General features: G+C 40.0%; 1 protein-coding gene across 1 annotated transcript in view; it reads left to right on the forward strand.

Moving 5' to 3' along the window:
* Positions 1 to 15,845, forward strand: part of GRIN3A (glutamate ionotropic receptor NMDA type subunit 3A) — a 930,574-nt gene that overhangs the window by 836,747 nt on the left and 77,982 nt on the right. Inside the window, exons 8-9 of the mRNA XM_069766589.1 lie at positions 8,433 to 8,597; positions 11,951 to 12,024. Coding sequence (XP_069622690.1) covers positions 8,433 to 8,597; positions 11,951 to 12,024 — 239 coding nt within the window. The remainder of the gene's footprint in view (positions 1 to 8,432; positions 8,598 to 11,950; positions 12,025 to 15,845) is intronic.

Below are 15,845 nucleotides of genomic sequence, written 5' to 3' on the forward strand. Positions count from 1 at the left end.
TTCTATATACTTTAGGTCACTAAATTAAGTAAAAATATCGAAAAAATTGCATCACACACAGTTTTTTTCACAGACACTGACTCCATAGGCTTTTTCTTGCACCATACTTTGATCCTTTTGCATGACTTTAGGTGGATTATTTTGGTGTCACTTGACTGGCTAGAAATGGTTTCTCATTGTAAAGAAGCAGAAAAAAGGAATTATTTCCATATTTTCTCAAGACAGTGCAGGGAAATTCTGACAGCCATGCTACTGCACAATGGCAGCAAGTATGTTTCAGTGCATGTGGAGCATTCTGTGCACTTAAAAGAAAACTATGAAAATTTAGACTTTGATCCTCGTAGTTAAGTTTCTTGAGAATAAAGATGGTCAATATGTGGTGATCTGAAAGTTCTCTTTGCCCCTTGGGCAGCAAGAAGGATATGCAAAGTACTCATGCTTTTTGTGCGAATGGGACAGCCAGGATAGGATTCATCACTGGAGCCCAAAAAGTTGGCCAACGAGAACTTTTTTTGCAACCTGGACTCAAAAACATATTTGTGGAAAGTTTAGTTCATCGCACTAAATTTCCCTTCCACTAATCCACATTAAGCTTGGACTGATGAGGCAGTTTGTGAAAGCTCTACCGAAAGAAGCAGAGACTTTTAAGTACCTGTGTACCAAGTTTCAGGGACTGTCCAAAGCAAAACTGAAGGGAGGCATTTTTGTGGGTCTGGCTATGCGGAAATTCAGTAAGAACAACATGTTTGAAACAAAAATAAAAGATGTTGAGAAAATGGCTTGGGATTCTTTTAAAGAAGTTGTGGAGAAATTTCTATATAATAACAAAGAGCCTAAATTCAGGTCCATTGTGGAGACCACGCTGAACCATGTCAAAGCCTTGGGTTGTTTGATGAATTGGAAGTTACATTTTTTAACATTTCCATTTGGGAAAGGAAAAGGCACAAAAATTCCCAATAAATTTGCAGAATGAATGTTTAATGCATTTTTGTATATGATATTGTGTACATTTATCTTGTTCATCTCGCTTCTACGTAATTTCAGGCATGCTTCGTGAAAAATTCATTCATGGTGGTTAATAATAGAAGTGCAATGTCGGGATGTGTTGTCATTAGGAAAACAGCTTTATATACCAAAGCATTTGGTATTTATAGCATTTTCAATAAGGAATAATTACAACACATATAAATATCTAAGCAATGATCCCTCTACAATTTTTAAAGATAATCTTTGCAGATGGCTTGATGGGGGGATAAGTTTTAGGGCCATTAAGGAAAAAGAGAAAAAATACTATTTGCCTGATCATGCTATTTTTCGTATTTTTTATGATCTTCTCAAGTTCTCAAGACTCATAAAATATTTCCCCCCACCATTACATCCTATCATAACAGAGATAGGTTCCCTGAGGGAAAAACTCATTGATTTGGTTGATGAACACCTTCAACCCTTAGTTAGCCATATACCTATTGATTACGGCTAACTAAATATTCGACAATTTTCATTGGAATCAAAATCTTTCTTTTTTTTTTTACATGTGGTGTCACTCATTTATATTCTGTTATTCCACATCACTTAGCTATTGAAGCAATTCCATTTCATTTAGAACAATATAGCTCCTACATTGCATAATTAAAACAATTCATCATAGCCATACAACATATTTGTGCCAGAATAATTTTTTTTAATCTCAAAGTTTAATTTACAGATAAAAGGTGCCACAATGTGTTCTAAATGTTCACCGTCAGTGACTATTCTGTATTTGGCATGGAGGGAGGAGAAATATATGTTTAATACTAACAATCCATATTTTGAAAGCTTGGAATGGTATGGACGATATGTCGACGACTTGCTCTTTGTATGGTCGGGCGACTTAATGTTCGTACCCAAGTTTGTTTAATTTTTGAACTGCAATGAATATAATCTCCAAATCACATCCAGTACTCCCAGTACAAATATTTACTTTCTAGATATTATTTTCAAGGCAATAAACAGTTATATGAAAAAGTTTGGGCACTCCTATTAATCTTAAGCTTAATGCTTTATAAAAAAAAAAATTTCCAACAGCTATTTCAGTTTCATATATCTAATAACTGTTGGACACAGTAATGTTTCTGCCTTGAAATTAGGTTTATTGTACTAGCAGAAAATGGGCAATCTGCATTCAGACAAAATTTGACAGGTGCATAAGTATGGGCACCCCACCAGAAAAGTGACATTAATATTTAGTTGATCCTCCTCTTGCAAAAATAACAGCCTCTAATCGCTTCCTGTAGCTTTTAATGAGTTCCTGGATCCTGGATGAAGGTATTTTTGACCATTCCTTTTTACAAAACAATTACAGTTCAGTTAAGTTTGATGGTCGCCGAGCATGGACAGCCCTCTTCAAATGATCCCACAGATGTTCAATGATATTCAGGTCAGTGGACTGGGATGGCCATTCCATAACAGTGTAATTGTTCCTTTGCATGAGTGCCTGAGTAGATTTGGAGCGGTGTTTTGGATCATTGTCTTGCTGAAAGATCCATCCCCTGCGTAACTTCAGCTTTGTCACTGATTCATGAACATTATTGTCAAGAATCTGCTGATACTGAGAGGAATACACGCGTCCCTCAACTTTAACAAGATTCCCAGTGCCGGCATTGGCCACACAGCCCCAAAGCATGATGGAACCTCCACCAAATTTTACTGTGGGTAGCAAGTGTTTTTCTTGGAATGCTGTGTTTTTTGGCCGCCATGCATAACACCTTTTTGTATGACCAAACAACTCAATCTTGGTTTCATCAGTCCACAGTACCTTCTTCCAAAAATAAATTGGCTTCTCCAAATGTGCGTTTGCATATTTCAGCCGACTCTGTTTGTGGCGTGCTTGCAGAAACGGCTTCTTTCGCATCACTCTCCCATACAGCTTCTCCTTGTGCAAAGTGCGTTGTATAGTTGACCGATTCACAGTGACACCATCTGCAGCAAGTTGATGCTGCAGCTCTCTGGAGGTGGTCTGAGGATTGTCCTTGATTTATCTCACCATTCTTCTTCTCTGCCTTTCTGATGTTTTTCTTGGCCTGCCACTTCTGGCCTTAACAAGAACTGTACCTGTGTTCTTCCATTTCCTTACTATGTTCCTCACAGTGGAAATTGACAGGTTAAATCTCTGAGACAGCTTTTTGTATCCTTCCCCTGAACAACTATGTTGAATAACCTTTGTTTTCAGATCATTAGACAGTTGTTCTGAGGAGCCCATGATGCCACTCTTTAGAGGAGATTCAAACAGGAGAACAACTTGCAAGTGGCCACTTTAAGTAACTTTGCTCATGATTGCATACACCTGGCTATGAAGTTCAAAGCTCAATGAGGTTAGAAAACCAAAAAAAAGTGCTTTAGTAAGTCAGTAAAAAGTATGTAGGAATATTTAAAACAAGAAAATGATAAGGGTACTTATGCACCTGTCAAATTTTGTTTGAATGCAAATTGCACATTTTCTGTTAGTACAATATACCTCATTTCAAGGCAGATACATAACTGTGTCCAACAGTTATTAGATATATGAAACTGAAATAGCTGTTGCAAAAAAAAACTATTTTTATAAAACATTAAGCTTAAGATTAATAGGGGTGCCCAAACTTTTCATATAGCTGTAGATACAGGCAAAGTACATACTTCTCTATTCAGAAAATAAATATATGGAAATAGTATTTTTCTTGCATCAAGCTGTCATTCATGACACACTACTAAATTTATCCCATATTGTGAGCTGGTGTGAGATAAATGCACTTGCTCTGACAATGTTGCTTTTTTTAAAAGAAAAAGAGAGTCTGTACCAGGCTCACGGACAGAGAATGCACTTAATAAAATCTGCTGTTGAGAGGGTGAATGTGAAATCTAAATCTGATTACATATACACCACCAACAATGAAAACTCCAGATTCATTTCCCATTATCTTTTCAATAGCCTAAAGTCCCAAACGCAACCAAATCAAAGTTATTATTTCTAGGCATTTACTGGTAATTAATCAAGATGATAACCTTAGAGATATTATCCATAATGGCTGCCGATCTGTAGCAAAACGTGGTCTACCTTTAGGGAATACATTCTCCCCAGCATGTATAGCCCACGTGAAACTCTCACGTTTTCTGCATATCCATATACAGGATATTATGGGTGAGATACTGTTTCTGATCATGTATGCCCTGTTTTTCTAATAATATTCTTACAGGCTGAATTGTCTTTGCAAATGTTTATATTACTGCTATTGTTGTTATCTTTCTGCAAACATCATGGTATACCTATATATTTAACCCCTTAACGACCGCCGATACGCCTTTTAACGGCGGCAGTTAAGGGTACTTAAACCACAGCGTTAATTAACAGCGCTGTGGTAAAAGTGAATAGCGCCCCCCAGAGTCAAATTTTCTCTGGGGTCTTGGTTGCCGAGGGTAGCCGAGACCCCAGAGAACATGATTCGGGGGGTTTTTACCGACCCTCGGGTTGATACAGCCGATAATTAACCATTTATCAGTGACCGCAAAAAAAGCGATTTACCATTTAATTTCTCTGTTCTCCAATGTGATCGCACAGAGAAATGGGGTCCCCGATAGCCCCCCGATACTCACCTGTCTTCCCGATGCTCCTCGTGGCTCCCGATGGACGCCACCATCTTTTTCATGCGGAACAAATTATTTGTTCCACTGTTTCACGTGAAGACTGCACGTCATCCAGGCTTCCCCACAACAAATGCCTAGTAGGTGAGCTGGTTTTTTCTGTCCATTTTTTATCTTTTTCATGCGCCCGCCAGTTGGCACCCGGCAGATCTTTGGGGTCTCGGCTGCCGGGGGTAGCCGAGACCCCAAAGAACATGATCGGGGTCGGTTTTTACTGACCCCTGTTTTGCAATCGCCGGTAATTAACCATTTACCGGCAAGCGAAAAAAAAAATGGCATGTCATTCTTTCCTCTGAAGTGATCGCACATGAGAGGACAGAGAAATAGGGGGATTCGGGGACCCTATCATACTTACCGGTGTCCCTGGGTTCTCCTGCATCCTCTCCTGGCTGCCGGCTTCTTCCTCCAGGAACAAAATGGCGGGCGCATGCGTGATGTGCCGGCCGGCAGAGGAAGATTCTTCCTCTTGTTCTATTTTGGTCACTGTGAGATCCTATTAAAATAAAAAAATAGTAAATACCCCCCCTTTACCACCCCCTTAGTTAGGAAAAAATGATACAATAAAAAAAGTATGTATTTCTATTTTCCAATTAGGGTTAGGGCTAGGGTTAGGGCTAGGGTTAGGGCTAGGGTTAGGGCTAGGGTTAGGGCTAGGGTTAGGGCTAGGGTTGGGGCTAAAGTTAGGGATAGGGCTGGTGCTAAAGTTAGGGTTAGGGTTGGGGCTAAAGTTAGGGTTAGGGCTAGGGTTAGGTTTGGTGCTAAAGTTAGGGTTAGCGATAGGGTTAGAGTTGGTGCCAAAGATAGGGTTAGGGTTGGGGCTAAAGTTAGGGTTAGGGCGAGGGTTAGGTTTGGTTCTAAAGTTAGGGTTAGCGATAGGGTTAGAGTAGGTGCTAAAGATAGGGTTAGGGTTGGTGCTAAAGGTAGGGTTAGAGCTAGGGCTACGGTTGGGGATAAAGTTAGGATTAGGGTTGGGGCTAAAGTTAGGGTTGGGGCTAAAGTTAGGGTTAGAGATGGGGTTAGGGTTAGGATTAGGGTTTGGATTAGGGTTAGGATTGGTATTATGGTTAAGGTTGGCATTAGGGTTACGTTTGGGATTAGGGTAAGGTTTGGGATTAGGGGTAAGGTTAGGGTTGGGTTAGGTTTGAGGTTAGGGTTGAGATTATGATTAGGGGTGTTTTGGGTTTAAGGATTTGATTAGGGTCAGAGTTGGAATTAGGGTTAGGTGTGTTCTGGGTTAGGGTTTTGATTAGGGTTATGGATTGGGTTGCGATTAGCGTTTGGGGTGTGTTGGGGTTATGGTTGGAGTTAGAATTGGGGGGTTTCCACTGTTTAGGTACATCAGGGGGTCTCCAAACGTGACAGCCAATTTTGCGTTCAAAAAGTCAATTGGTGCTCCCTCCCTTCTGAGCTCTGCCGTGCGCCCAAACAGTGGTTTACCCCCACATATGGGGTAAAAGCGTACTCAGGACTTATTGGCCAACAACTTTTGGGGTCCAGTTTCTCCTGTTACCCTTGCGAAAATAAAAAAAAAATTGGGGGCTAAAAAAATCATTTTTGTGGGGAAAAAAAGATTTTTTATTTTCATGGCTCTGCGTCAAACGTCCGTGAAGCACTTGGGAGCTCAAAATGCTCACCACATATCTAAATAAGTTCCTTGGGGGTCTAGTTTCCAAAATAGGGTCACTTGTGGGGGGTTTCTACTGTTTAATTGCATAAGGGGCTCTGAAAATGCAACATGACATCTGCAGATCATTCCATCAAAGTCTGCATTTTAAAAGTCACTACTTCCCTTCCGAGCCCTAATGTGTGCCCAAACAGTGGTTCTCCCCACATATGGGGTATCAGCGTACTCAGAACAAATTGGACAACAAATTTTCGGGTCCAATTTCTCCTGTTACCCTTGTGAAAATAAAAATTTGGGGGCGAAAAGATCATTTTTGTTGAAAAAATGTGATTTTATATTTTCACATCTCTACGTTATAAACTTCTGTGAAGCACTTGGGGGTTTAAAGTGCTCAACACACATCTAGACAAGTTCCTTAAAGGGTCTAGTTTCCAAAATGGTGTCACTTGTGGGGGGTTTCTACTGTGTTGGCACATCAGGGGCTCTCAAAACGCGACATGGTGTCCGAACTCAATAACAGCCAATTCTGCATTGAAAAAGTCATACGGTGCTCCTTCTCTTCCAAGCTCTGCCGTGCGCCCAAAAGCGGTTTACCCCCACATATGTGGTCTCAATGTACTCTGGAGAAATTGCCCAACAACTTTTATGGTCTAATTTCTCCTGTTACCCTTGTAAAAATAGGAATTTGTGGTCGAAAATATCATTTTTGTGTAAAAAATGTGATTTTTTATTTTCACGGCTCTACGTTATAAACTTCTGTGAAGCACTTTGGGGTTCAAAGTGCTCACCACATATCTAGATAAGTTCCTTAAGGGGTCTAGTTTCCAAAGTGGTGTCACCTGTGGGAGATTTCCACTGTTTAGGCACATCAGGGGCTCTCCAAACGCGACATGGCGTCAATCTCAATTCCATCCAATTCTGCATTGAAAAAGTCAAACGGCGCTCCTTCTCTTCCAAGCCCTGCCGTGCGCCCAAACAGTGGTTTACCTCCACATATGTGGTATCGGCGTATTCAAGAGAAATTGCACAACAAATTTTGTGGTTCATTTTCTCTTTTTACCCTTGTGAAAAGAAAAAAATTGGTTCTGAAGTAAAATGTTTGCAAGAAAAAGTTAAATGTTAATTTTTTCCTTCCAGATTTTTTCAGTTGCTGTGAAGCACGTCAAGGGTTAATAAACTTCTTGAGGGGTGTAGTTTTTAGAATTTTGTCAAGTTTGGGTATTTTCTGTCATGTACAACCCTCAAAGTGACTTTAAATGTGAGGTGGTCCCTAAAAAAAATGGTTTTCTAAATTTTCTTGTAAAAATAAGAAATCACTGGTCAACTTTTAACCCTTATACCTTCCTCTTATGGTCAGCAGGGTCCTCTCTCTCACTTGTGGAGTGTAAGCTCTTATGGTCAGCAGGGTCCTCTCTCTTTCTCCTGTGGATTGTAAGCTCTTATGGTCAGCATGGTCCTCTCTTTCCTGTAGAGTGCAAGCTCTTATAGTCAGCAGGTATGCTCTCTCCTGTAGAGTGTAAGTTTTTATGGTCAGCAGGGGCCCCTTTCTCACCTGTAGAGTGTAAGCTCTTATGATCAGCGAGGGTCTCCCTCTCTCTTCCTCTCTCCCTCTCTCTCTCCTGTGGACTGTTAAATCTTATGGTCAGTGGATAGTCTCTCTCTTTCTCTCTCTCCCCTGTAGAATGTATGCTCTTTAGATCAGCGGGTCTTCTTTCTCTCTCCTGTAGGGTCAAAGCTCTTATGGTCAGATAATTTGGCAAAGCCAGTGCATTTGAATTTGTAAAGATTTGCACCTTTCTAATATACATACTTCATTAGCTATATGTTTGGCTGGTTGCTTGAGCTAGTTTTCAATTGATTCATAGTTCACTTTGTTCCATAGAACTAGGGAAGTTCTGTTTTAGTTGATGTTGCAGTATATGAATATAAAGCTTATTTCTGCGGAATAGATTATGTATAGATTTAATACTTCCACACAGTGATTTATCTCGGGAAATATAAGCCTGTTTGATATTTCGTCTACTGTACGTTAAAAGCCTTTGGCTTCAGCATTTTCATTTTCAAGCAAGATAAATTCTGTCCAGCTGCTCAAAATAATGCAGCGCTATAATTATTATGTTAATTGATTTTTCACGCTTTTTATTTTTTCTAGACTCTGCAAATGGGCATCAAACACTTCTCTGGGCTATTTGTCATGCTCTGTATAGGAATTGGAGTGTCTATTCTTACAACCATTGGAGAACATATTGTTTTTAGATTGGTCTTGCCAAGAATTAAAAAGAAATCAAAATTAAAATATTGGCTTCACACTAGTCAGGTATGTATAAACGTATCACTCGTACAAGAAATATCCTGCTGAATATCAATTGTCTATACTTCAAAATACAAAGATAAAAAATAATTGTAACCTATAGACTGTACCTGGAGAATTTTTAATTTAAAGGCTCTTTTTTTTTCAAAATGAAAACCAAAAATTAAAATATGTCTTAATTGTAGATTTGAAATATATGCTGGCCTTAAAAAAACTCACACAGTGTTAGTGCAGACAGGATAACATTTTCTGTCTATGCACAGTGTGTGAGCTCTTGGCTCCTGTAATATCAGTGCATGCAGGGATGAGGGTTCAATACAGGTAGTGCTCATTGAAAGGCTGTTAAAGGAGCACTTCAATCAAAATTTGTATCCTCTTAATATATTGCAGTCATATTGTAAAGAACTGCATAGTTACAATTGCTCATTTTGCCTTTCTATCCAGTGGATTCTTCTCTCTTCCATTAAGCATATGACATCACAAAATTAAAAACTGACTAGCTGAATCCTTCTAAGCTCTGTGTAGAAACAGGAAGGCTCTTTTCCCTACACAAATCATCACTGCAAAAGTACCTGTCACGGGGAGGAGTCGAGCAGCTGGGTCAGGAGTTGAAAAAGAGGATTACTCCTGCAGGGAGAAGTGACTTCCTGTTTCTATGTAGAACAGAGAAAAGAAGAAATTACTGGGTAGAAGGGCAACAAGAGCAATTGTAAGTACACAGTGCTATATAAAATTACAACTGCAATATATTAAGAGGATAAAACTTTGATGTGTTTCTTTTATAATCACAAGGATAGGGGTTGGAGGATGGTAACTAATAGAGCTGGAATTGTGAATCAACCACTTTGTCATGTCATGGGCCCCCTTTAGTATAATTGTTTTAATATAAAACAAAATAATTAAAATCTCTGTTACAGATAAGATTTTTATAGGGTTCAAGTCCCCTACAAGAGTATATAATGAATAAAATTGAGTATTCACAATCCCTTCAAATCTGGCCTTAGAAAGCTGGTTAAAAATGTAGATACTGGGGGATTTATTATCATTGTTATCAGATTAATTATTTTCTGAAGCAATAAAAATTGTGCAAAATGAACAACATTTATCTAAAAAAGTGTTGTGATAAATTATGTACAGGTTACTGGACATACAACATATTATTTTTCACTTTAACACCTTCATTTCTTGTCTCGTTTACATCAACATTTTGCAAAAACCATAAGTAATAAAAAAGTGTAATATTATAGGATTCTAAAAAGTTCTGCCTACATTTACCCAATGTGTATGGGAATATTTAGTAGGCTACTTCTACCACCTTGTTAAAGAAATACTTTTGTTAACTATTCTTGTATTTGCCCAAATTTTAGATTCATTGTACCTTTAACCCCTTCATGACCTTGGGATTTTTCGTTTTTCCGTGTTCGTTTTTCACTCCCCTCCTTCCCAGAGCCATAACTTTTTTATTTTTCTGTCAATTTGGCCATGTGAGGGCTTTTTTTTTGCGGGACGAGTTGTACTTTTGAACGACATCATTGGTTTTAGCATGTCATGTACTAGAAAACGGGAAAAAAATTCCAAGTGCGGTGAAATTGCAAAAAAAGTGCAATCCCACACTTGTTTTTTGTTTGGCTTTTTTGCTAGGTTCACTAAATGCTACAACTGACCTGGCATTATGATTCTCCAGGTCAGTACGAGTTCATAGACACCTAACATGACTAGGTTATTTTTTATCTAAGTGGTAAAAAAAAATTCCAAACTTTGCTAAAAAAAAAAAAAAAAAAATTGTGCCATTTTCCGATACTTGCAGCGTCTCCATTTTTCATGATCTGGGGTCGGTTGAGGGCTTATTTTTTGCGTGCCAAGGTGACGTTTTTAACGATAGCATTTTGGTGCAGATACGTTCTTTTGATCGCCTGTTATTGCATTTTAATGCAATGTCGCGGCGACCTAAAAAACGTAATTCTGGCGTTTCAATTTTTTTCTCGCTACGCCATTTAGCGATCAGGTTAATACTTTTTTTTAATTGATAGATCGGGCGATTCTGAGCACGGCGATACCAAATATGTGTAGATTTTTTTTATTGATTTATTTTGATTGGGGCAAAAGGGGGGTGATTTAAACTTTTATATTTTTTTTATTTTTTTCACATTTTTTTTAACTTTTTTTTTTTACTTTTGCCATGCTTCAATAGCCTCCATGGGAGGCTAAAAGCAGGCACAACTCGATCGCCTTTGCTACATAGCAGCGATCTGCTGATCGCTGCTATGTAGCAGAAATGGAGGTGTGCTGTGAGCGCCGACCACAGGGGGGCGCTCACAGCCACCGGTGATCAGTAACCATAGAGGTCTCTAGGACCTCTATGGTTACCATCCTGACGTATCGCTGACCCCCGATCATGTGACGGGGGTCGGCGATGACGTCATTTCCGGCCGCCCGGCCGGAAGCGGTAGTTAAATGCTGCTGTCTGCGTTTTACAGCGGCATTTAACTAGTTAATAGGTGCGGGCAGATCGCGATTCTGCCCGCGCCTATTACGGGCACATGTCAGCTGTTCAAAACAGCTGACATGTCCCGGCTTTGATGCGGGCTCACCGCCGGAGCCCTGCATCAAAGCAGGGGATCTGACCTTGGACGTACTATCCCGTCCGAGGTCAGAAAGGGGTTAAATTCATGTGGTCTGAAAAAGTACCATAAATGTTAAAACAAAATACAAAAGATCCTTTGTCTGTACAAAGCAGCTACAGACAAAGTACCTGATTCAGCAAAGCTTTCATGACAGAATTCTGGCGTAAAAGATTTGAAGCATTGTAAAATTTAGGAGCAACTCGGAATTTAGAAATTTTTGGATTCCTAATGTAAGAAATCTGTTTAGCACCTCCCTGGAGTACTTTCTTGCTTAGCACACGGAGGCACATGCCACTCGTCAGATGCTCCAGATTTATGAAGGGGTATGGACCTCTTCATTAATCAGAAACATCTGTCTCTGTCATGTCCCATCATCAAGAACAGTGTGAACAACACAGGTCTTGATGAATTGGGCCCAAAGACTCATTTGGATATCTCCTTGCATTGTAGTTGCCACAGAATACTATGGAGAGGTTGAGAAGCACAGTGGATGTTGAAGAAGCATCAAACATTAAATGTTAATATTTAACTTGGCTGACATTTCTGGAATATTTAATTTCTTGTTACTTGAGAGATTTATATAAGCATTATATTTGGAATATTAGAATATGCTAGAAATTCTAGAAATCTACACTGCAAAAAAATCCAATTCACAACAGTTATCTGTTATTGAACAATACCGATTTATGGTTTCTTTTTTTGTCTTCCTCTTATTTATTTTTTTTCAAAAAACAGCGTCTCCATCGAGCTTTAAACACATCATTCAATGAAGAGAAATTTCAGCAAAAACTGAAAAGACTGGAGAAAAGGTACGGTACTTTTAATGTGTCTGTCATGGCATTTCTGCCATGATGTATTGAATCTTCGATTAATAGTGCAAACTGAGAAAAAGCCGAATCATGATCCTCACTTAATAAACAATATTACTTTCTAGCGCTTCGGTATTGTCATTTTTAGCAGCTGTCGTGAAACTGATCTTATACCGATCTGTCAACCAGTAGCTTATCTTGAAAGCTAAAATATCTTTACAGCATATTCTAGTTGGTACACACACACGATCCACAGCATAATAAAATTCCTATTTATTCTCATTAAAATAGTAACAAGTGATCTAAAAAAATTATTTTTATTCCTTTTGCTATTACACAATGCCTTGTCTAGAGTTTTAAGTCAATGCCAATGAGCAAGTACCATTTCTCATCACTTATTTTTTTTGTATTAGCTTCACGACATCTGTACATGTATGGTGATAGTCAAAAACTGGTGTATGGAGCGAGCAGGTGATAACTGTGTATTATAACCAGCACCTGCCGCTAACAATCATGGGTGTAGTACTCCACCCACGATTGTTAAGCCATTAAATGTCATTATCAATCTCTGACTGTGGCATTTAACACGCGCCGGTATGCTTTCACATCATTCTCTCCACCAATTGGAGCACCCTTGATGTGAGTACCGATGGGTTGTCATGACAGCTGGGGGTTAGAGGATGACCCCCATGCCTGTCATTATGGAGCGCCGTTGAAGCCCTGCCTGTTGCTGATCTTCAAAGGAAACCGCAATTTTTGCTATATGGAGCGATGGCTGTATATTGAGCAAGTGATCGGACAAACACAGCTTCAAGTTTAATAAGGGTCTAACAATAACAGGGAAAAGTAAAAAAAAAATAAAACAATGGCATTTTTAAAAAAAAAATGTAAATACACATATGTGTTATTGCTGCATTCAGAAAAGTGTGATCTATCAAAATATAAAAACAACCCGATTGGTAGCTGCCATGATCAAAAAAATATAGCTAGTATGCTGTTGGAGGTTGCTAGGATAGGCTTGCAGTAAGCTCGGTGGAATTGGGAAAACTATGTTTAATGTGTAGAATAAAGGTTTTATTTTCTCTGCTTATCCCACTCAAGTCAATAATATGTGAGTGTTGTAGGTCCTTGTGCGGAGATATATTTTAATATAAAACCACATTAGTTTCTACTATGTCTGAAAAATGATGATTTAAAAAAAATAAAGTCAATTAAGGGGTCATGCTGTTTTACCTTGATCAGATTTCAGGATGCTTGGTCTGGGGGAAAATGTGTGTAAATGGGTTAGTAACTGGCTTAGTGATAGAAAGCAGAGGGTGGTTATAAATGGTATAGTCTCTAACTGGGTCGCTGTGACCAGTGGGGTACCGCAGGGGTCAGTATTGGGACCTGTTCTCTTCAACATATTCATTAATGATCTGGTAGAAGGTTTACACAGTAAAATATCGATATTTGCAGATGATACAAAACTATGTAAAGCAGTTAATACAAGAGAAGATAGTATTCTGCTACAGATGGATCTGGATAAGTTGGAAACTTGGGCTGAAAGGTGGCAGATGAGGTTTAACAATGATAAATGTAAGGTTATACACATGGGAAGAAGGAATCAATGTCACCATTACACACTGAACGGGAAACCACTGGGTAAATCTGACAGAGAGAAGGACTTGGGGATCCTAGTTAATGATAAACTTACCTGGAGCAGCCAGTGCCAGGCAGCAGCTGCCAAGGCAAACAGGATCATGGGGTGCATTAAAAGAGGTCTGGATACACATGATGAGAGCATTATACTGCCTCTGTACAAATCCCTAGTTAGACCGCACATGGAGTACTGTGTCCAGTTTTGGGCACCGGTGCTCAGGAAGGATATAATGGAACTAGAGAGAGTACAAAGGAGGGCAACAAAATTAATAAAGGGGATGGGAGAACTACAATACCCAGATAGATTAGCGAAATTAGGATTATTTAGTCTAGAAAAAAGACGACTGAGGGGCGATCTAATAACCATGTATAAGTATATAAGGGGACAATACAAATATCTCGCTGAGGATCTGTTTATACCAAGGAAGGTGACGGGCACAAGGGGGCATTCTTTGCGTCTGGAGGAGAGAAGGTTTTTCCACCAACATAGAAGAGGATTCTTTACTGTTAGGGCAGTGAGAATCTGGAATTGCTTGCCTGAGGAGGTGGTGATGGCGAACTCAGTCGAGGGGTTCAAGAGAGGCCTGGATGTCTTCCTGGAGCAGAACAATATTGTATCATACAATTATTAGGTTCTGTAGAAGGACGTAGATCTGGGGATTTATTATGATGGAATATAGGCTGAACTGGATGGACAAATGTCTTTTTTCGGCCTTACTAACTATGTTACTATGTTACTATGTTACTTACCAAATGAAGCATTAGGGTATGTTCACACGTTCAGGATTTCCATCCTTTTTTTTTCCTGACTGTTTTTTAAAAAACTGCAGCTCTTGGCAGAAAACGCAGGTCCTTTTTTTGGTCCTTTTTTGGTCCGTTTTTGATGCGGTTTTTGATGCGTTTTTTGATGCGTTTTTTTTATGCAGTTTTCTAGCCAGAGTCTGTGTGTTTTCTAGGAATTTTTTTAGGGTTAAAATGGCTGAAAATACCCTAACCCTACCCCTACCCCTAACCCTACCCCTAACCCTAACCCTAACCCTAACCCTAACCCTACCCCTAACCCTACCCCTAACCCTAACCCTACCCCTACCCCTACCCCTAACCCTACCCCTAACCCTAACCCTAACCCTACCCCTACCCCTATTCTAACCTTAGTGAAAAAAAAAAAAAAATTCTTTATTTTTTTTATTGTCCCTACCTATGGGGGTGACAAAGGGGGGGGGGGTGTCATTTACTATTTTTTTATTTTGATCACTGAGATAGGTTATATCTCAGTGATCAAAATGCACTTTGGAACGAATCTGCCGGCCGGCAGATTCGGCGGGCGCACTGCGCATGCGCCCGCCATTTTGCAAGATGGCGGCGCCCAGGGAGAAGACGGCCGGACGGACACCGGGACGCCGGGTGAGTATAAGGGGGGGAGATTAGGGCACGGGGGGGGGCATCAGAGCACTGGGGGGGGGCATCGGAGCACTGGGGGGGGGCATCGGAGCACGGGGGGGCGGGATCGGAACACGGGGGGGGCAGCCACACTCCGCCCACGCACTTCCGCCCGCTCCCCGCACTTCCTGCTGCAGCGGTTCTGCACATCAAACCGCAGTGAAACCCGCAGATATATTTTTGATCTGCGGGTTTTACTGCGGTTTGGACCTCACAATGGAGGTCTATGGGTGCAGAACCGCTGCGGCTCCGGAAAAAGAATTGACATGCTCCTTTTTTCCGGGAGCTATTCAGCGCGTCTTTTTTTTTACAATTTCCGGACCATGTGCACAGTGTGTCCTGTTTTCCATAGGGTACAGTGTACTGTACCCTGCATGGAAAACAGCTGCGGAACCGCAGCGGCAAAACCGCCGCGGTTCCGCGGTAAAAAACGCACTGTGTGAACATGGCCTTACAAGACAACGGCTACCCATCCTTGGATGTCTGTTAAAGATTTAAAGCTCCCATACACATTACACTTAAATGGGTATTCTCAGCTCCAAGATCCTATCCCAATATATAGTAGTGGGTGTAGTAATAGTGGTAATAATAATTATAGTAATAATAGCAAATACCTCCAATTAGAAATGTAGTATAGTTTTTCTACCTCTCTTTCCTCATGTGCAGGCATTGCAGGACCTTAGGTATTCATGGTTACAACCAATGATATAGTGAGTTAGATAGTTGCTAGTGGTAACAAC

The sequence above is a fragment of the Ranitomeya imitator genome, chromosome 1 (assembly GCF_032444005.1).
Source record: "Ranitomeya imitator isolate aRanImi1 chromosome 1, aRanImi1.pri, whole genome shotgun sequence".
Lineage (NCBI taxonomy): Eukaryota > Metazoa > Chordata > Amphibia > Anura > Dendrobatidae > Ranitomeya > Ranitomeya imitator.